General features: G+C 44.7%; 1 protein-coding gene across 4 annotated transcripts in view; it reads right to left on the reverse strand.

Annotated features, from left to right (window-relative positions):
* Positions 1-22500, reverse strand: part of LOC117776580 (atrial natriuretic peptide receptor 1-like) — a 30223-nt gene that overhangs the window by 5573 nt on the left and 2150 nt on the right. For 3 of the 4 annotated variants that reach the window (XM_034610631.1, XM_034610630.1, XM_034610632.1), the window contains 13 exons: positions 15197-15378; positions 14188-14301; positions 12495-12630; positions 4210-4301; positions 3258-3393; positions 3035-3119; positions 2632-2749; positions 2462-2536; positions 2271-2348; positions 2092-2196; positions 1550-1621; positions 1003-1165; positions 322-477 (listed from right to left, as the gene is read on the reverse strand). In XM_034610631.1, the coding sequence (XP_034466522.1) occupies positions 322-477; positions 1003-1165; positions 1550-1621; positions 2092-2196; positions 2271-2348; positions 2462-2536; positions 2632-2749; positions 3035-3119; positions 3258-3393; positions 4210-4301; positions 12495-12630; positions 14188-14301; positions 15197-15378 (1512 nt within the window). Of the gene's footprint in view, positions 1-321; positions 478-1002; positions 1166-1549; positions 1622-2091; positions 2197-2270; positions 2349-2461; positions 2537-2631; positions 2750-3034; positions 3120-3257; positions 3394-4209; positions 4302-12494; positions 12631-14187; positions 14309-15196; positions 15379-22500 lie in introns of all 4 variants that reach the window. The other variant, XM_034610633.1, reaches the window with a different exon arrangement.

Here is a 22500-nt window from a genome sequence, read left to right on the forward strand (position 1 = left end):
CGTTCCTCTGACGTTTTTAAACTGAAACTTCTGGTTTCTCTGCACCGATCTGATTTCTGTTTTAAATAAGTGAAACCTCGAAGGACTGAAACTGCTCCGCTCTTCAGTGTTGGTGGTTCAAGTCCAGGAAAAGTGTTGGACACAAAGACTGACGCGTCGTCCAGCTGCTCAATTTCCCAGATATTTTAATGTCTGAATGAAAACTTGTCTATTTTGCCTTTTATATTGATAAGTTCAGGTATGATGAGACGAGAAAAGACAAGATAATCCTGTGTCAGCTCAGTGGACAACAGAATCTTTAGCCGAGCGCATGTTCTGTACCTTTAGGGCTGAGCGGGTCTTCCTCCAGGTAAAAGGCTCCTCGGCGCAGCGCCACCTCCTGGAGGATGATGCTGAAGCTGTAGACGTCTCCTTTCTGAGTTCCCTGAGGTGGGGGGGACTCCATCCTGAGCAGCTCTGGAGCCATCCACAGTCTCTCTGGGGGGGGGGGGGGGGGTGCTTCTGTTAGATATACTGTTACACTGCATGACATTATATCTGTGGTTATGTTTCACTTGGACTCAACTGATCATGTTAAAGTTTCTTCATTTAAAATGATAAAACAGCTCTTTTGTGTTGACAGAAACATTTTAAAACCTGATTTTATTGAAGAATAAATATAAACGTGTTTTGTAGTGAGGCTGAATCAGTCTGTAGTAAAACTGTAAATAAAATATCCTCCACTTCCTCCCACTGTACAAAATGAAGCCAAAATATCTCTGATACGTCCTCTGGATTCAGAGTCTGAGCAGTAATGATCGTGTTGGTGTCAAAGTCCCTCTCAGTATTTAAAGGTTGTCCCGTCTGCTAACACAGAGGAGGCTGGGTTTATGACCAATACTGCAGCCAGCCACCAGGGGGCGATTCAGACACTTTGGCTTCACTTTTGTGCAGCTGTCATGTCGTCCATCTTGATTTACAGTCTCGGAGTCAAACAGTTTAACAGCTGAGGCGGAGACTCACGGGCGTAGTAGGCGTGAGCGTCTTTCCCAGAGTCGGCGTCATAGCGAAAACTGGACAAACCGTAGTCTGTGATTTTCAGGACGAAGCGATTGTCGACAACACAGTTGGACGACTTGAGTTTACCGTGAGAGACGATGACGCTGTTGTGGAGGAAGACCAAACCCTGAAAGAGAGAGAGAGAGAGAGAGGGGGGGGGGGAGAGAGAGAGAGAGAGAGAGAGAGAGAGAGAGAGAGAGAGAGAGAGGGAGAGAGAGAGGGAGAGAGAGAGAGAGAGAGAGAGAGAGGGGGAGAGGGAGGGAAAGAGAGAGAGAGAGAGACAGAGAGAGAGAGAGAGAGAGAGAGAGAGAGGGGGAGAGGGAGGGAAAGAGAGAGAGAGAGAGAGGGAGAGAGAGAGAGAGAGAGGGGGGGGGGGAGAGGGAGAGAGAGAGGGAGAGAGAGAGAGAGAGAGGGAGAGAGAGAGAGAGAGAGAGAGAGAGAGAGAGAGGGAGAGACCTGATGACTTACTGACAGAGAGAGAGAGGTATGGAAGGTAAAAGGCGACACGTACCTTCACAATGTCGTTGATTAGAGAATATTTGAACATCCAGTCCAGAGTGATGCTGTCGTTCTCCAGGATGTCCTGAAGACACAAGACAGGTTACACTGAGAGACAGACGGGTAGAGAGAGAGAGAGACAGAGAGAGAGAGACAGAGAGAGAGAGACAGAGAGAGAGACAGAGAGAGAGAGAGAGAGAGAGAGAGAGAGAGAGAGAGAGAGAGAGAGAGAGAGAGAGACAGAGAGAGAGAGAGAGAGAGAGAGAGAGAGACAGAGACAGAGAGAGAGAGAGAGAGAGACAGAGAGACAGAGAGAGAGAGACAGAGAGAGAGAGACAGAGAGAGAGAGAGGGAGAGAGAGACAGAGAGAGAGAGAGAGAGAGAGAGAGAGAGAGAGAGAGAGAGAGAGAGAGAGAGAGACAGAGAGAGAGAGAGGGAGAGACAGAGACAGAGACAGAGAGAGACAGAGACAGAGAGAGAGAGAGACAGAGAGAGAGAGACAGAGAGAGAGAGAGACAGACAGACAGACAGACAGACAGACAGACAGACAGGTACCTGCAGACTCCCTCGGGGACAGTACTCTGTGATGATACAGATGTTGGGCGGGTCGATGCACGCTCCGATGAACCGGGTCAGATGTTCATTCTGAACGTCGCGCATCTAAAACAACAACAACAAACTTTTTCATCTCAGACACAGACACTTACAAAGTTTCATATAAATGAAACACTCACGTGTTTGAGTTCAAACAGAACCATCCTGTTCAGCTCGATGCGTTTCCTGTTGGTGTATTTGATGGCGATGATGTTTCCCTGCAAAGAGACAAGAACCTCGGAGCTTCAAACCCACAACCTGCGACCGACAGCTCACATTTCATCTTTGTCTTTTTCATTTTCATCATAACACAAAGAAAACACACACTGACCTTGTAGTAACCAGTCTTTGCAAACACCTGCATGTTCCCATCTGCCGTCATCAGGGAGCCGTAGTTAGAGCCTCTCTGCAGACACACAAAGCATCAGAGTGTGTGTGTGTGTGTGTGTGTGTGTGTGTGTGTGTGTGTGTGTGTGTGTGTGTGTGTGTGTGTGTGCTGACCAGTGACAGTGTGAGCCTGCTGCCGCTGCGCAGCACTTTTTCCATGTTGCTCATCTGGATGTTGTCCCAGGTGATTCTCCAGAGCTGAGCCACCAGCTCCTTCTCCAGTTTCATCTTCCTGCAGAGACGCAGGAGAGAAGCGTGTTTCACTTGAGAAAAATGAATCTCTCCTGTTTTTATGAGTTAACGAGATGTTAACGAGATCATCCACAACAGAGCAGGTTTTTATTTTTGCTCAAGTGAATGCAACACGCCTCCGAAAGAGAGAGATATGTTCACACACGCTGGAACACAGTCAGACACATTCACACAAACAGTCACACAAACAGTCACACGACAAACTGTGTCTGCTGTCAGTGTTTTGATTGAGTGACCCCTGGTGGCGTAAACAAGCAGCTCTCACCTGTAGACGAAGACAGCGATGGTGAGGCTCATGGTGAAGATGAAGAAGAGCACGATGGAAACCATCTGTTGGATCGTGACCGTTTCTGACAAAGAAGAAGAAGAAGCTGTTAAAAACCCTCAGATGCAACAATGACACATTAACTTGCTGTCGGACGTTTTATTCAGAGCTAAAACACAACTGAAGTAAACAGAAATAAAATGAAGACGCAGGCGTTACTGACTCGCGACGCAGACGGGGTTGTCGTTCTTGAAGCCGCAGACGGGAACATCGGGAGGACAAGCTCCGCCCAGCCAGTGCACCGTTGTTCCAGGTATGGCCGTCAGCTGCTCCTCCAAACTGTTATACACCAAAACTATCTGGAACCAACAACTACAGTTTATCTACAGAACCCGGATCAGGATTTGTGTTCATGTTTTGAATTGATTGCTCCAGTTTTATGGATCCAGCTCAGAGAATCTGTAGTTTTCCATTGTGACGAGGTTTGAATCTAAACTGATGTAAACACCAACCAGCAGCTGCTGCATCTGTAGAGAACTTTACAATTCATTGTCTTCTGAATATAAACACAGCTGCTGATTGGACGACACGTCTGACACACCCACCAAACACAAGAAAACAAACCTATAAGCTCGTTGACACCGTTTATGAATCGCTCAACACGGAGACGTTATGAGATTGAACGAGTCCGAGGTGAAGAGAGAGCAGAGGCCGACGTCACAACAACCAATCACAACAGAGTGAGAGAGCTGGCCAATCAGAGCAGACTGGGCTTTATCAGGAGGGAGGGGGGTCTTAAAGAGACAGGAGCCAGGTGTTTGAGACAGAGGCTGAAAAGAGGAGCTGCAGCAACAGTCGGAGTGAAGTGATGTGTTTTGGAGCATTAAAACATTTTCCAGTAATAAAACTAAATAATATTATCAACATGAATATGAACAGAATATGTCCTGATTTGAGTTTTGAAAAAAAATTACCTTTGACCTTTGGAATAAAATCAGTCACACTGATTGTTTGTATAAATGTGTTTTGTAGTGTTAACAAGAATGGAACGGAGAAACCGAAAACATGCCTCTGACCACTGGGTGTCACCAGTGAGAGGACATAAAAACTCGATTGTAGGGTTTTGTGTGTGTGTGTGTGTGTGTGTGTGTGTGTGTGTGTGTGTGTGTGTTCACCTGGAACGTGCTGGTGTTGGTGTCGATGTCCCACAGAGCGAAGTCCGTCTCTCTGTCTCCGTTCTCGTCCAGGTGGACCAGTCCTGTTACACCTACGAGCACAAAGTCGAGCATGTTTTTATTCAGTCGCTGACATGTCACACATAAGAACTGCCCCCCCCCCCGCTTCACGGAGGGAAAACGGAAATAGCCATCAGAGGTTAATTACAGCCAATTAGCAGTTTGCGTGAATGTGAGGACGTATAGAGCCAGACGACTGATCACCATGGCAACAGAGCAGTTAGGGACCAGCAGAGAGGTCGTACATGACGACGTGAAGAAAACTGATCCGAATAAAAAACAGAACTATTGTTTTTAAAATCATTTTTACATAAACAATAAAATACACAATGACAAAAAGTAAAAATACAAATAACTAAAAACATGAAAAATGAAAATCTTTCACTCGACTGTGAGAATAATTTAAATTACTGTCAAACCATCGAATGAGTTTTATAACCTCCCACCTAAGTGTGTGTGTGTTATGTCTTTATGGCAGAGGGAGTGCTGAGAGCTTATCACACACACACACACACACACAGTGTGTGTTTGTTTTATTTGTTCCTGGTAAGAGAGGCAGAGCTTTCCAGGAATGAGTGTGTTTGTCTATGTGTGTGTGTGTGTGTGTGTGTGTGTGTGTGTGTCATTCTTTACACAGAAATCTGAATCTGTGTAAAAGTCAAATATGAATCTCAAGTTTGTCTTTAGGGAATTTCTTCATATTTTGACCAGTTGTCACTCAAAGATGAACCGATTAGAGTTCAGAGGTCAAAGGTCACAGTGACCTCATATGAGTTCATGTATGTCTGACACTTTACTGGTTGGTAGAGGGATACAACTGCAAGAGGTCATTTTATTATTATCTTATTTGAAATCAAAATTCATTTTATCTAATGAAATGAAGATTTCAGCCGCGTGTCTGTGGAAGATTCATTTCACCGTCATTTCACCGTCTCTGTGGCCTCTTACCCTCGGTAAGAGGCCACAGTATTATATATATACAAAGAGAGAGAATGAGTGTGTGTGAAGGAGAAGGAATGAGTAGGAGAGAGAGACGGGGGGGGGCAGAGTAATACGATTTCATCTGAGATAATATCCATGACGAATCGGACATGGGCAGTGGGAGAGAGGCTGAAAACCCACGAGCAGCAGCAGCGAGAGGCAGATCAGATTACAGCTTCCTCTGGCTGACGTTTCCGCTCCATTAACTAATGGACAGACGCTGTGTCACCACAGATCTGTTGTTTCAGCAGCTTCTGCGCTGCTCAGATCTGAACGTGCAGACAAAGTCCTGAGGGGACAAACGACAGCATCCGTCCTGTGACGGCGACGGTGAATTATGATCCTTGTCTTTAGAAGCAAAGGAGCGAGCGTGACGTCGTGAGAGGCCGGACTCTGAAAGCTGCTGCTCCTGTGTACGACACATTCACACACTGGTTTCACACCGAGCCCCAACGCTTCGCTTCTTAACGCAAACTAAACCTAGCTTCATTTATTGCACCTTCCTAAAACGCAGTGTTTCAAAGTGCTTACATGAACAGATATTAATGAACATCACTCAGCAGAGCTCGTACCCCCACCAACCTTCATTAATATCAGTTCTCTATAAATATTCGACGTCAGATTGTTTTCATCATTTTAGCCGTTGTTTAGCAGCAAACGTCCAGAGAGAGAAGTGAGAGTCGACCACTTTGATCCAGACTCAAATATCTTTCTGTCATTAAGGTTCATTAAAACATGGATTCTGTCCAGAAGCTTTCGGACCCGAACTTACTGAAACCTCATCAACACGTCCACTCGCTCACTGGGAAGCTTCCAGACATTTTACTAGGAGGCTGCAGGAAAAGTTCCAGAAAATGTCCAGAGACACGGACTCAGAGTTGTGTGTTCTCACATACAGGACCTCCAGAACATGTGAGGAACATGTGAGGAACATGTCAGGAACCCGTCAGGGCATAAGTCCTAACGTGTTCCTGTTGTTGTGAACGAGTCGGACCCGACAACCTGTTGCTTCACAAACACTGACTCCATGTCTACGTCTGATAAACAGTTTAATTATTAAACCTGAACAGTCGTATTTTCCACTTAACTTCAGTATGATCTGACTCACCAAACTGCTCCACAGCGCCCCTAGTGGTGAACCGTTTCAGCCTTCATTTATCTATTGAGTGTGATTAATTCATTTATTCTTAAAGAGCAAACAGCGACTCCACATTATTCACTGAGCAAACAGAACTGAAGTCTCTAACAAACACAACGGCTACAGGTGGTCTTTCTCCTCCTGACGGCTGGAACCCGTTGCCCGGTAACCAGTGTCACCAGGCTCCTCCTGGCCGTGGATTATAAATCACAGGTTAGAGGAAACTGACAAACCTCATTATAACGTCTGTGCTCTTTAATCACACATCAACACAGAGCAGCAGCAGGAGGCACGGACACAGAACCTCATGTAAGAGCTGCAGTGTGTGTTCCAGGTCCTGTTGTGGGGACATGAATCTGTCACAGTCACATTATGGGGAGAAGATCAGATCAATGAAGAGAGGCAGTCAGATTTAAAATCAAGCTGAGACGTCATGAGTGACAGCTGAGACTGACTCACGATTGGTCCAGAGCCTGTAGGGCCGGTGTTCATATGGAGTCAGTGTTAGAATTTCATGTTTCCCGAGACCTGAAATCTCATGTTTAATGTAATATTGGACGTAAGCAGGTCTTCAGTTATGGTCTGTATCTGATATACAGATCAGCTACAGGGAAAATCCTGTGTTTACAGGTCAGCTGCCACCAGAGGGCGCTGCGTGTAGCCTCAGCTCTGGCTGACTGATGCTAACAGACAGTGTACTGACGGAGGAGCACAGGGCGGAGGACCAACCAGGACGAGAGCCGCAGCTGGAAGGTGCGACAAAGCTCTGGTTTCACAAGATTAGATCTGCAGGCTATTTTAGGGGTCTCCTTCGCCACCTCACAGGGGCTTCTGACAACGAGAGGAGGAGGGTGGAGGATCAGATCTCGTTCAATAACCAGAAGAGACGGATCAGAGGAGACTGTAAGAAAAGGTTAAAGTCCGGGTGGTGAGAACGTTGGTGTGATTGAGTGACAGAAGTGAGACAAAGACAAGATGGAAGAGCAGGAGATGAAATGACAGGAGAGAGAAACACATTCATGAATCCTGTGTCACATGATTCAGGCTCCGACAGAAAGTGGAAAATCATCAGCCTGATAAATCCATCGTTCGATTCTCAACCACAGTCCGACTGTGAGCGGATGATTTAACGACCCTGACACAGTTCAGTTTGAGTTCAGAGTTTACAGCCTGATAAACTGTGCACAGGGTTTATTACTGTTCACATTATGACATGTGAACTTTTTACAACAACCATTCATCAACTGAACAGACGAGGAGACTTTTTACTAGTGTCAGTATTTAGTTTACACTACGAGTCACATTCATGCACACAGTCATTCAGCGCTTCTCTATTACAGCTACAGTTTGAGTCGGACTTGTGATTGGTCGAGGGGCGGGACGTTGCTCCAGCAGCTCCATCTCCCGATCGCTGCTAGACTCCGCCTCCAAATATGCAAAATGGTGGCATTCGTATCCAAGGTATTTTAGTTTAGTTTCTGGATATCAGGAGGAAGTGGAGATGCTTTTGTCTCTTTCTACGAGGATCGTTATCACAAACTCCTCCACTGTCGACATGTTTGTTGTTGTTTACTGAGGAGTTGTTCTGAACGTATGGAGTCGTACAATAAAGCATCATCGTCCTGTCCTCTGGGGACCATGAATAAAATCTTTGTTGGCGGACAACAGGGAGGGAACATCTGAAAAACACAAGCATTGTTTTCCTCCAGCTCTCGACGAGGTCACAGAAGGCGATGACAGCAGAGACGTTAATGGAGGATGGATGCAAGGAAAAACAAAGAGGTGGGGGGGGGGGGAGACAGAAAGGACAGAAAGAGCCAAACAAATAACCTGCGTGAAGACATCTGACCCCAGAGTACAACCCTGATGACCTCTGAGCCAGCAGCCCTTCAAAATAAATCCCCGTCTCGACTCCAGCGCAGAGCAAACAGCTCAACCTGGAGAGAAACCTCCAGAAACAAACATGGAGGAGACAGAAAGACTCCGAGGCCGGTCCGTCCAAGCAGCGCCGCAGCTTGGACGGACCGGGTCATTGGCTGAGGTCTCGGACAAACGAGTCCGACCTGACGGAGGATGACCGACGAGGGAGCGAGCACACGGAGCCTCTCTGCTCCATCTGCTGTGTGGTTTGTGTGTTTTGGAGAAATGACAGCAGAGGAAGTCGGTGGAGTTTCGTGTCATTCGTCAAATGAATCCGAGGCTGAACTCAACTCTGACGCTCGTTCATTCCCACAAAAACAACTGCTCTCCAACCAGAACCGTCACCGGAGCACCAACCGAAAACAACCTGAAGATTCAACCAGATAAATGGTTTTCATCAGCTCAAACACGACATTTAATCAAGATCAATCCGGTCATATCCACGACGGTCAGAAGAAATGGGACATTTCTTGCTCCTGAGTGAAGGTTGTGGTTTTAAACTCGTCTTCACGAGCAGAGAATCACAAACAAACATTTAAATCTGATATTTACTGTTTGACGACGCTAAACACGTCGGAAACCGTCTGCGTTGTGAACATTATTGTTCACGTACTTGCTTAGATACTATACGTGTTACTGCAAGATTCCAGTAGAGGGCACATCACAGAACGTTCTACACTCTACTATCTTTGACTCTTTCTGCCACTTCTGGATTTGTGCAGAAAGCATTAACAGAGATGGTGACGACACATTAAACACGTGGACTCCTGGTCAACAGCTCGTCTTCAGAACTCACTGTTCTCATTCTGAGGACGTGTTCAGTCCACAGAGCGGACGCAGGATACGCACAGCAGCCATCTTGTGTACACGTCATTAACCAGTATATTCTGACCCTTGAACTTTCTCACTGTGCTTGCACAACACTTTATTGATATACTTGTTTTGATAAAGTTATATTGCAACAATTATTGATGTGGTTTTATTGCCCCGAGGATCAAAGTTTCTTTCTTTCTTCTCGGTTCAGTTAAGATAATAATAAAAATATTAATCGGTCACTTTAAGTACAGACCATAAACCTTCTGCAGGTGGTTGATTAATATTTATTAATTTCTTTCAGGAATATTTCAGTCCTGGTTAATTGATCAACACCATTGGGGTCACAGAGGTTAAACAATAATGGTTTTATGGCCGATGTTTGCTTATTGATTTTCCACGCGTCTTATCTTTTTGTCACAGTTTTATATATAACCTATATTTATATATGTACCTGTAAGTGCTCAAACTCTTTCTCGTCTAATCTCAACACATTCTGAAAATGAAACCCTAAACTACATGTTGATAAACTAAATTCATTACTTTGTCATCTCCGTCATGTGCTCAGCTCTGATTGGCTGAGCATGGAACCCACACACTGACCCCAGGCCAGAGGAAAGTGAACACCTCGCTCTCGTGGGATTATGTCGCTGTGATTGTTCAGCTTCCTGTTCTCAGATGGAGCCACGTGTCTCCCACCTGCACCTTATTAATACACAAAGTGGAAACGATTCCTGTGACATCTCCTCCTGCTGAAAACGGAAATGAGCTTCCAGAGAAACCAGAGAAACCAGAGAAACCAGCGAAACCAGCGAAACCAGCGAGCCGAGCCGTCCGAGGAGGTCGAGCGCTGGCGTTCGCTTTCCCTCTGCGTTTCCTCTCCAGGATCCAGAGGAGAAGCAGAGAGGAAACATCTGCTTCTCCCCCAAAAGGAAAGAACAAACCAAACCGATGATCTTTTCCAGTCTCACTTATTCATATCAGCAGGTTTTGTTCTTTATAATCGTTCTGGAGGTAAAGTGTTGATGTTGAATCGTTTTGCTGCCCGACAGCAAAGTTTCCTCCAAAAACAATTTACCCTCAGCTCATTGATATTCAGACATGACGCTGTGAGCCACGGTTTGAAATAAGAGTAACACCAGTTACCAGCTCGTTATACTGTAGAACACGATGATGTCACAGTCAAGCTGACCTTCAATATAAATGTGTAAATGCTTGACTTACACATAAACATTTTGTGAGTTTACAGTGACATTGACATTTAACATCGACCTGTGTGTGTGTAAGTAAAATAATTAATCAGATTCTGGTTAATCAGTGGCGGGTGATTTTCTGAGTTCTTGGCAGATGTGATGAGAAGTTTCAGCAGAATCAGCTGTTCTGCTGAAAGATGAAACCAGATCCAACTTCAATCCAGCAAAACTGTCCAAAGATCAGTTTGACTTTAAAACATAAACACGATGAGTCTGTTCTCATCTTGTACAATAAATGATATTTTCCTTCACCACATCTCGCTCCGACAGAACGTCCTGAATGTTTTACTTTTATACTTTGATAAGTTAGTCGAGCAGAGGAACTTCACTCTGTGAGAATCAGAGGTGAGGACGTCGCAGCAGCAGACGGACCAAACAACTCATTCTATCTCGTGCTTTTATTGTGAAAGAGCAGGCAGAAATAACTGAGGTATGTTATTTTGTAGTAAAAGGGTTAGCGTTTTTTAAAGAGTGAAAGAATGGTTTCTAAGGTGGAGGAGCTGACATCATTTGGTTTGTGTTTCCTGAATCGCAGCGATGACGGATGACGCTTTGATCCAGCTCCGCTTTGTTCTCTGCGTCTTCAGCGATTCCTCCGACAGCAGACGAGGGTTTCTGGTGCAGGTCAGTAAAGATAAAACCGAAACTTCCTGAAGTAAGAATGATGCATGAACCTCTGCAGAACTCTTCAGTGTAAAGAGACGCAGACCACGGAGCTCGCTCGCCAAACGATTCCGCAATGATGAAAGATTATTAATCACCAACTTCTGAAAAAAACATCTGCAGCATGGAAAAGATCTTTTTCTCCTGAGGAATCAGCCAAGAAACTTCAGACTGAGGAAAACTGAATAAAACTAAAGAAAACTGAGGAAAACTCATGAAAACTAATGAAAACTTGTGTAAATACACAATTTATTATTTTATCTGCTGATAAGGTGAATGTCTGCGGTGGATGATTCCAACTTTTTACAACGTGCGTGCATGAATGTGAGGGAGGAGCCTGTGAAGGAGCAGCGAGGGGAGGGGCATGTGTTTTCAGAATCACTGACTCCACCTGTGAGTCACTCGGGGTTAATCAGCGTCTGTGGTTCTAACGGGTTTTGATTTCCTGCCCAGCTGATATCAGAACTCACTGTACATTCTTGAAGCGTTGCAAAGAAAACTGGCATCAGCCGAGGCTGCTGCCGATATGAGCTCCATGATAAGCTCTGCAGAGCTAAATGTGGATTTCAAGAAGAAAACTTTTGAATTATCACTGAACACATCAGCTGGAATCAGCTGCTCACATTTGTTTGCCTGCATCACTTTCACAGTGAATCAATTCTATCTGTATAGTTCCATCATAATATACAGGATCTCAAGGCTCTGTACGTAGATCCAGATGTTCAGGCTCTAATCACCATCCTGTAGATGTTGGCCTCTTCAACCAGAGCAGTTTCACTCACACACATTTAGTCCAGACTCGTATTAAGTCACTGTGACCTTTGACCCCTGAAATCGAATCAGTTCAGCTTTGAGTCCAAGTGACGACTGATCGAAGCTTTTTAAGAAACAGTCTAATGAAGCCGAGAGGATCATCTTCAAACAACAGGTCCAACAACCAGCGATTCTCCTTCCAGTGATTGGTCAACAGGATCCTGGGTCAGGTGTCACAGCAGCCTCCCATCAGCCAGTCGTGTAATTACTGACACAGTCGAACATGGTTATCAAAGAAACATATAACCTCATTTATCTAGAACCACAATATAAAAGAATGTCCTGGAGAAGCAGCAGGACATTGTCCAGGTCAGAGTCCTTCACCATACTTTTGTCCATTTAGCGTATTCGTATTCTTTTTTTCCAGGTATATTTTTTTAATTAACTTCCAGAAATATCCTCTGATCATGTTCTGGTGCGCCACCTACTGGCTGAGAACAGAATGCCTGCAGCCTGACTGACCCGTCGCTGTCGATCATCCTATTTTCATGTGACGTAGAAATTGAGACACGTCGTCGTCGCTCTGCTGAAAACACGTCTATGCACCATCTTAGCATCTCTAGAGATTTACATGGAGAACAGGAGAGGTGATCGTGACCCCCCCCCACCTCTGTGATGATGAATCACAATGACAGTGAACTGACCGTGGTACGTTCGATTCCACATCCTCTTGGTGACGACTGTCCCCGGAGGACGACCGCCGGACGCAGACAAGCTCTCGTTCAGAGCGCGAGTGTAGAGCATCAGGCCGTCGTAGAAACCTCCAGCGATGATGTTCATCTAGAAACAGGAGCAAAGAGGAGACTGCGTTCGATCGGTTTCTCTAGTTTCTCCTTCTTTGCTCTCACGATCACTTTGGTTGGTTTTCTCTCTCGTTCCCTGTGAAGAGTTTGACATGAGGATGTTCGTCCACAGGTGAAAAACATCTGGAGTGTGGGAACCACTTCCTGTCACAGCAGCTCAGGGAGGAGGTCTGTGATCTGAACCAAGCTTCATGGATCATTACTACAAACACAGTGCTGAGATCTACAAGATGTCTACTCACATCTATTAGTGACAATACCTCCATTACGACACCTCACGTCATTACTGCCCCTTCAGGGTCAGTGTGTGTGTGTGTGTGTGTGTGTCTCACTGGTTTAACTACATTAACATCCATCTGCTGCTGATTAACTGAATTCACAGAGCTGCCAGACAACCTACACACACACACACACACACACACACACACACACACACACACACACACACACACACACACACACACACACACACACACACACACACACACACACACACACACACACACACACACACACACACACACACACACACACACACACGATTGGTGAACTCTGATTCTGAAAACATTGAACTATTCAGTTCATGCATCATTAAAAGTAAAGTAACTGTTTGATTGAATGAGTTGATGATGTGATGTGGACAGAACACGGATCTGATCTGGACCAGAGATCGTGATGATGGACTATCATCACAACACGACTTCTGGATACACAACATGTCTCCTCACATCTTCTACCATCAGGAAGTCCTCAGTTCCTCTGCTCCTTCATCTCCATCACACATTGTGTAGGAACACTTGAAACATGAAGTTACAAACTGGTTCTTCTCATGTAGTGAATCCTGTTGTTGTGTTGATGTGTTGTTGTGTTGATGTGTTGTTGTGTTGATGTGTTGTTGTGTTGATGTGTTCAGTTCCATCAGCGTCTGTTGGACTTGTGTCCTGGGAGAGGATCCTCACATGGGACTGAGCTTTATTCACTGATCACAAAGTTTCTATTTGACTCTTGTTGAGTTAAGATCAGAGGAAGTTGCTCCTTGTTAACATCTATGAGACAAACTGGGATTGATTGATTTGATAATAATTTAATATGTTGTTAATAATGATTTAATATGTATTTTAAGTCATTTTGTATTTGTAAAGTGTAAAGACATCCGTCCATCTGTACATCGGCTGGCTCTGTGTGTGATATGTCACCATGGCAACAGCTGAAGTGACGGGATAACATCAGGACTAAATGAGCTTCTTCAGATCGAAGCGTTTGACTCTGATAATCACACATTTGCATAATAATGTCCTTTTTTTTATCTGCACGTTGTTGACACACGTCGACATCATCAGTTGATTTAAGTCTAACAACCCGGTTTCCTCTGTTTTTCTTCAAATCGTCTCCGTCCACCAGCAGCGAGGACGGGGACGTTTGTCCACATGGAGAAGGATCCAGATTCATCTGAACTGTGACAATGATATATTCCCTTCAGGAGAAAACAGAAGAAAGTATTTTATGACTCCACGTGTATTTTACATGGACTCACCAGCGTGTCCTCGATGGTGTAGTTAAACATCTGGATGGCGTCCGTCTTCAGGTTGTGGACGAACTCTCTGTACTCTGGATTCTGAGGCTCTCGATACGTCAGGATCTTCACACTCTGAAACCAGGAAGAGAATGAATTTATAGTAACATACAACAATTACAACATTTGTAAATGTTTTTATTTACACACGCACACACACACACACACACACACATTATATATATATCTTTTTTACACATATACAAACATATGAGTATATATGAACAGAAGAAAACCCTGAAGCTCCACTGTAGCAAAGTCATAAAAGTTGGAAGGTGACAAACTGAACCTGTGTGAGCGTAAAGTCCTTAAAGAGACAGGAGCTCAAACCAGGTGTTTGAGACAGAGGCTGAAGAGAGGAGCTGCAGCGATGGACAGTCTGAACAATACAGCATGAGACATTTAGTCATAACACTAATTAAACTTATACACATGAAGACAGATTACGTCTCTTTTAAAGCTACAGATTTCATATGGAGATCTCTTGGAGGGGGAGGGGCTTAAATATTTTGATTCATGAACTGTTATATACAGTCGCTGATCATCTTTATATACAGTCGCTGATCATCTTTATATACAGTCACTGATCATCTTTATATACAGTCACTGATCATCTTTATATACAGTCACTGATCATCTTTATATACAGTCACTGATCATCTTTATATACAGTCGCTGATCGTCTTTATATACAGTCACTGATGGTCTTTATATACAGTCAGTGATCATCTTTATATACAGTCACTGATCATCTTTATATACAGTCACTGATGGTCTTTATATACAGTCACTGATGGTCTTTATATACAGTCAGTGATCATCTTTATATACAGTCACTGATCATCTTTATATACAGTCACTGATGGTCTTTATATACAGTCACTGATCATCTTTATATACAGTCACTGATCGTCTTTATATACAGTCACTGATGGTCTTTATATACAATCACTGAAAGTAAGCGCTGTACCTGAAAAGCCTCCTTGGCGATGGCGTCGTCTTCGTCTCCGCGGGCCCACGGTTGTCTGTGCTTCAAACTGTCTCCGAACACGTCGATGTAGAAGAAGACGTACTGCTCGTGGGGGAGGTCTGCACGACGGAACTGGACCATCAGCTTCCTGAAGACATCGGGCGAGCAGCAGACGAACATCACTGTGAGAGGAGAGACGCTGTGTCAGGGCTCCAGCTGTTAACAAAGCTGAAGGGGGGGATACTCTGAAATATTCTGAAAACCGAAGCTAATGCAGAAGTGCCTGAAGCACTTTGACCAGCAGGGGGCGACTCCTCTGGTAGTTTCTCTAGAAGTCTATAGAAAGTGACTTCTCACTTTATAACGTCAGTAAACATTCAGGAGTTTCTGTCTCAGTCTCTAGTTTCAAGTCTTCTTCAAACAGCTGATGTTCATTTAGTGAATTATGATCATTTAGAGTCAAACAGACCATAAAGCACCGGATGTGTTGGGGGGGGGGATACCACAGAGTGATTGACAGCTACTACCGTCCAATTGAGGCAGGTGGCAGGTGTAGGTGGGCGTGTCTTCCAGCTATCAGTCAGGCTCCACCCCCCACTCCTCCAAATATGGTTACTGAAGCTTTAAACAACCAAGATGGCGCAGAATGTGAAACTGAGGCTTCAGATCAGCAGCTGCCGAACCAACAGGTGTCGATACTGACTCAGATCAGCAGGACGTCAAAATGTTGTTTCTACTTTACAATCGAGCTCAGATCCAAATCTCAACATCCAATCAGGAGCTAATGTTTTTGAGTTCTCAGTTTGTTGCTGATCAACAGAGCGACGAGAAGAGAGAACGCCAGTCGGAGACGAGCTCGGTCCAGAGTGACTCAGACGCTGGTGAGATGAGCTCCCACCTCCTCCACCTCCTCCACCTCCTCCAGCTCCTCCACCTCCTCGTCAAAGACGACGGAGGATGAGGAGAAATCATCGAGACTCTGCAGTGGCCGACAAAATCAATATGTTATTGATGGAGTTATTGATCAGCAGAAAGACGCCAGGAGGTCACACCCACTCTGTATCTGATAAGATTTTTACATTTTTTCAAATTCACCTTTGTAAAACAAGAGTTGATACTTTGTTCTTGTGATGAAGAGACTTGAGTCTTAAAAATACATGAGTGAATTTATCAATAATTATTGGAATTCAGATTAAATATTTTTTTTTAAACGCAGTTTTCAAAAAGATGTGATTTTGTCATTTCAATATCCAGAACAATCCAAAAATAATTGTACAAATGTAGGTTTTAAAAGGCAATAAAATGAGAAAAGTGTCGTTGAAAAGCAAACAAAAAAAATTAATTAGTAATAAATTAGTCTTTGGCGAGATCAGGATTAATTTTCAACCTCTGATTCTGAACTTTTTACAACCTGATGTTTTCTTTACATTTCTGATGCCTTCTGTAATATTTAGAAAAAGTGTTGTGGCGTCCACAGTTTCTCTGCTTCCTCTCGGACCTGATCTCGGTGTCGGAGCCTCAGGAAGTCTCCGGAGGCGTGAGGACATTCCTCCGGCCGACCCCGTCCCACAGCCTCTATTGTTCCACACTTTAATAACCTCTGAGCAGGAAGTGAACGTGAAACCACAGCAGCCACACGGGGCTGAAAGCTTCTTCGATTGATACGAGCTAAAAAAACTCAGCTAAAAACTCTCTGCTGCCACAGAGAAGAAGATCCTGAACTAAAAATACTCAGAACCCTCTTACTCAATTCATGTTTTATACACACGCACGCACACACGCACGCACACGCACTTTAGTTCATGAGGTTAAAGGTCCTCTTCAGGGAAATGAATAATTTAGTTTCCTCCTTCAGGGACACGTCCTCCGTTTGGATCCGTCTGTCCAACATGTCCCAGGATTCATTGTGCATCACTTTCAAAGAGATGATGGCGGCAGCGAGCAACAAGAGCAAAACGTTCGATGCCAACGTTTTTAAATGTATCACGCTTCATCTCAACCAAACAACTAACGATACACACGCTAAAAAAAAGAAAGTGCATCAAAAATATTATTTAAAGTTGTCGGTGCAAAGCAAATTCACAGAGAGGCTATAAAACCTCATTCATTAGTTCATTCATTCATTCGAAGCTGTAAATACATTGAACAGCGGTTTGAGGCGGACAGAGACGAAGAATTAACGACTTGACTGATAATGATCTGAGAGCAGAAGATACAACTTTCTGTCGCTGCAGACGGTTTCTCTTGCTTCTCTTTGTTATTGATGCGTCAGGTCGACTGTGTTTCACAGGTCAGAGTTCAAACAGTCAACACCAGGAAGAGCAGAGAAGATGTTCTACAGGAGGAACCTGGAACACACAGCCCAGCCCCCGACCTCTGACCCCTGCACACTTCCTGACTCCAGATGAGAGACGACCCACTTCCGCTTCCAGTGAGTCGTCTCCGGTCTGAACAGGACGAACCAGCAGCAGCACCTGGAGCCTGAACACTGATCATGTGACGTGAGTCTGATCATTAATATCAGATGAACCAGTCGCTCTCTGCAGCTGCTCGGATCCGATCACGTCTCCGGATCCAGGATTTCATTTTCTCTTTCTTGAACATTATGAGATTTTTTCAACAAGAATAATTCAGGAACCTTGATGAAAAGTTTCGGGGGCTGATATTTTTGAGTTTGTGCAATTTGGTGAGGATCCAAATAAAGATGTGGATCAAGTGAATGTGGAGGAGACGTCACAAGGAGGCTTGAACTCCTTTCATGGTTACTCCCACCACCAGAGCTGCTTTCAGAGATGCAGTGAAGTCCAGGGATCCTCCACAGTTTCTCCAGAGTTTGGCTCCCGAACATGAAGTCTGCAGAAACGTCCTGAGTCCCAGTGAGCTGCTTCCACAGACGACCTCTGGCCGGTTTCTCTGCGTTTCTTATTACAGGCAGGTTTATGACAGCAGGCAGATCAATACCCTGCCGGGTTGTTTTTAAATCGCCAACAGCAGCTCGACCGAATGAGTGTGAACCTCAGCGATGTGCACGCTTCACACCACAGGAGAAGTAGAAGCCAGGAGGAGACTGGTTCAGAGAACAGCTGGTGGACATGGTGGAGCGTTTAGCAGCTGAAGACGTTTCCCTCAGGAGGTGGAGAGCAAACACATTAAAGAGAGAAAACACAACAATCATCATCGTGGTTCCGTCACTGCTTCTTATCAAGTTTTTCACTTTAACGTCAAACCTGTGTTGGGCCCACTCTGCTCCACGAGCCAAATAAAGACATGAGCAGGGTTGTTTAACTGGAGCGGAGCCACTGGAGATTCAACATGGCCGACGCTGCAGGTGTCGTTATGCAGATTCATCACATTCTTTTCCTTTATTTGGTCAAGTTATGAACCGTAAACGCAGCAGCCTGAACTCTGCACTGAATCCTGTCTGAGAGCAGCGTGTCACCACCGACACTTTCTTTGGGTTTGTAATAATCCTACAATAAATCCGTGCGAGCTGGGCCCCTGTGAGGGCCCCGGGGACGAGCTGCAGATAAAGAGAAGCAGATGAGGTTTGGACGGTTCCTCTTGCAGGTCGGTCAGAACTGAGAGCAGTTCATTCTGTCTCTTGCCTGCGGCTGAGCGTCCTCTTCAGAGGGGGCTAATGGGTCGAAGCTGGGGGGGGGGACGCTCAGAGTCCCAGAGGGGCCCCCTGCAGGGTGAGATCATATCACACACGTCTCCATGACTTCAGTTCATTCTGACGAGATTTAATTTAAGTTTAATCTTGAATTCACCTCCAGATCCTTTACATTGAGTTTGAACTGGTCAGAATGGTGATGAATTATAAGTCAGAATTAAACTGGACTTAAACACAGTAATAATTCAACTGAATTGTAAATATCTACCATAAGAAACACACGAATGGTATTTGAATCTTACTGGTAAAATGACTTTCAGACACATTTCTAATGAAGGACAAACAACGAAGCTGAAATTTGTTCCGACTCCAGAAAAGAGTCAGAAATCAGATTAAAAACAGGTTCAAACTTCAGTGTGTGTTCGGCTTCAGACGACGACACTGACTCGGACAGAATCATTTCCTCAGGCAGGTCGTTATCGAGCTTCAGGCCCCGAGTGCAAAACGCCACCTTCCCTTTAGTTTTCAACCTGGTCAGTGAATCTCTGAGGATCTAAAGGTTCGAGGAGTCAGAGTGAAAACTGTGTTTGAACCAGACGCGCTGAGGAGCTGGATCCACTCGTCCAACAAACCGAATCCACACAAACCAACAGATCCCACAGGAGCGACGCTTTTCCTCGGAGATTCCAGTGTATTAATCTTTAACTACAGCCAGATGGACGGGAACGGTGGCGAGGAAGAGGAAAAGAGCGGTGAGGCACGGCCATGTGGGTAGATTTGTTCAGGATGATCGGGCGCCTGCTTCGCCGCCACGGCGACGGACGGGAGATGACGCGGATGATATCACCCGCTCCGGTGGAGGGAGCCAGTAGCCGCAGGAGAACGCAGAGCGTGATGTTTGAGCTCCAATTAGGTTTCAACAATTCCATTGACACTCTGAGGCCAAGAGACGCTTCAGGGCCGGGACGACGGAGCGCCCACATTTAGCTCCAGCAGGGAGCCAGTCGGCTTTTCTACTGCACAACTAACACTCTCTGAATTTTGTAAATATTATTTGTTATTTTCAGAATAATTTGAACCAATCGGAAGGTTTGAAGCCTTTTATTGTTTTAATGAAAACTTGAATGCAGTTTCACAGGATTTGACAAACTGACAACTTTCAGGATGTGAGCGTCCTCACACTGATCTACAGTCAGGACACGGCCCTGAGGAGATAAAGGTTTTCTATGTTTGGTTTGAATTAGTTATTGATGATATAAAAACAGGCTGAGACGTCATGATTGACAGCTGAGACTGACTCCTGATTGGTCGAGAGGCCCTTGATACGACGGCTCCGCTCCATGATCCCTACTGCTCAGAATTTCTTTGACTTTCCTTGACCACTATTATCATTATTATTTTTCTTTCTGAAACTTGTTCTGCTGCTGAAATCCTGAAAGTCGTCACTTGACCACAATATTTGATTGATGAGACACAAAGTAAAATTAGCCCGAGTGTGTTTGGCAGGAAATACCTACACATCTGATAGGTGCACTGTAGTTTCCATATAAGGTGGCAGCTTCCTGACCTCTGTTAATAAATGTCCTGTCGGGAGGTTTTATTTCTCTGTGGGAACCGGAGAGAGAAGTTTGTTTTTGCTCTGCACTGGTTTCCACACTGACACGCCTCCGCACACAGGAACAACCAGACTGAGGTGAATTTATGACTCTGATACCAAAACATCAGCACAGACACGACTCGGTTTCTTCACGAAGCCTCGTCCAGGAGAGCAGAGAACTGAGCAGATTCAGTTTGAATCAAAGTCAAATCGTCCTCGAAGGAAAAACTCCAGGATCTTTTATTGTAAATAAAGAATTTAACAGGAAACAGCTGCTGCATTAGAGCATTTCTAGTTCAGGAGTAAAATCCAAAGTGAAACACTATTTTTAATGGCTAATGAAGTTTTCCTTATAATAATTCATTCCTACAAGTGGATTCAAATGTTAAAAAGTTTCAGGATCAACAACTTTTAAACATGTTGTTGATCCGGATGATGAATTATCTCAGACCATCCATGACGTGTGCTTTTGTCTCTCAATATAAATGGACACACACTCAGTGTAAATCTGCTGCATCATTCACGGCTGCACACGTTTCCACCGTGTCCTCGGGGCAGATCCGTTTACAGCGCCAAGCTGTCGTCTGGCCTGTGGACGCATCGATTGGGCTCGGATTTCTGCTGCTGCTGCGATGACGCCCTGCGGCAAAGATCAGGAGCTAATGTCCGGGTTAACGAGCGCCGCCGCCCGACTCGCTCCCAGAACGAGCGAGACACAAATCACACGGCAGCAACAGACGGAAACAGCGGCGAAGGACAGTTTGTGTAACATGTGAAGGGCTGTGGTCTGAAAAAACAAGAAAACAGTGTCTGTGTGTGTGTGTGTGTGTGTGTGTGTGTGTGTGTGTGTGTGTGTGTGTGTGTGTGTGTGTAGGTGTGTGTAGGTGTGTGTGTGTGTGTGTAGGTGTGTGTGTGTGTGTGATAAAAAGCTTACATCAGGACCTGATGAGATAAAGTTATTGTTATATCAGCATCAACAGCAAGTACATGAACATGATGCACACTAAAGTGAAGGGAAATCACATTGATCGCCGCCTGGTGTCTGGCTGCAGTACAGGTCATAAACCTCCTCCATGTTAGCAGAAGGGACATGGACAGAAGGGACATGGACAGCGTCGTCTCAGTGAATGTTTGTGTCCCTAAAGACTTTTCTCAGAAAATTGTGTTCACAAAAATGCAAAGTCCGATTGACCTTTGACCTTCGTCCACCAATATTAAAAAAATGGATAATATTTGTGTTAAATTTAAATAAAATTCCCTCGAAGCAGTTTTGAGGTATCACGTGTAAGACGCAAAAAGTAGAAGCGCTTCTGTGAGGTCACAACGACCATGACATTTGACCTTTGACCATCAAAATCCATTCAGTTCATCAAGTCCAGGTGATAGTCTGTTCCAGAGCTGAGTGCTGAAGTCAACTGAACCCTGTAGATTCATTTGATCTCAGCTCTCTCCAGCTGCTTCACACCTCCATGTTCATCTGTGATAAGAATCACAAGCTGCAGGTAAAACCTCCTGTTGCACTTTGACCACTCGTCACTGTTTCCCCCACCCGCTGCAGAAAGAAACTGAAGAACTCAACTCATAGAAAACCTGCAGCAACAAACCCAATAAGAAGAACTTTATAAAACAAAAACAGTTTCATTGAGCTCAGTTAACTTTCTGATCAGGAGGCCGAGATAAAGGACAACAACACAACATGAACCTGGAGGTTCTCAGAGAGCTCACACGTCCACCGAGGCCCAACAGTCGACTTATTAAACCTCAGTTCAATTCACCAGATCCAGAGTTTTACCAAAACACACACTCAGAAATATACTCCACAGTACTCCACAGTACTCCACAGTACTCCACAGTATCCAAACAAGTATTTTCACTCTGCAGACGAACAGAACCCTGGTTCAGTTTGATCCTGACCCAGAACACCTCTTCTGGTCTGAGGAACCTTTCACATGGACCGAACTAGACCAGACTAATTTAATAAAACACAATAGAATTGAGGAACAAATGAGAAGCAAAGAAAAATGTAAATTGAAACTTGAGTGGAAGTAGAAACCAAGTTTGAGACTCATTCCTCCACCAAGGGAGTGACCGGTT

This window comes from Hippoglossus hippoglossus, chromosome 16 (genome assembly GCF_009819705.1).
Source record: "Hippoglossus hippoglossus isolate fHipHip1 chromosome 16, fHipHip1.pri, whole genome shotgun sequence".
Taxonomy (NCBI): Eukaryota; Metazoa; Chordata; class Actinopteri; order Pleuronectiformes; family Pleuronectidae; genus Hippoglossus; species Hippoglossus hippoglossus.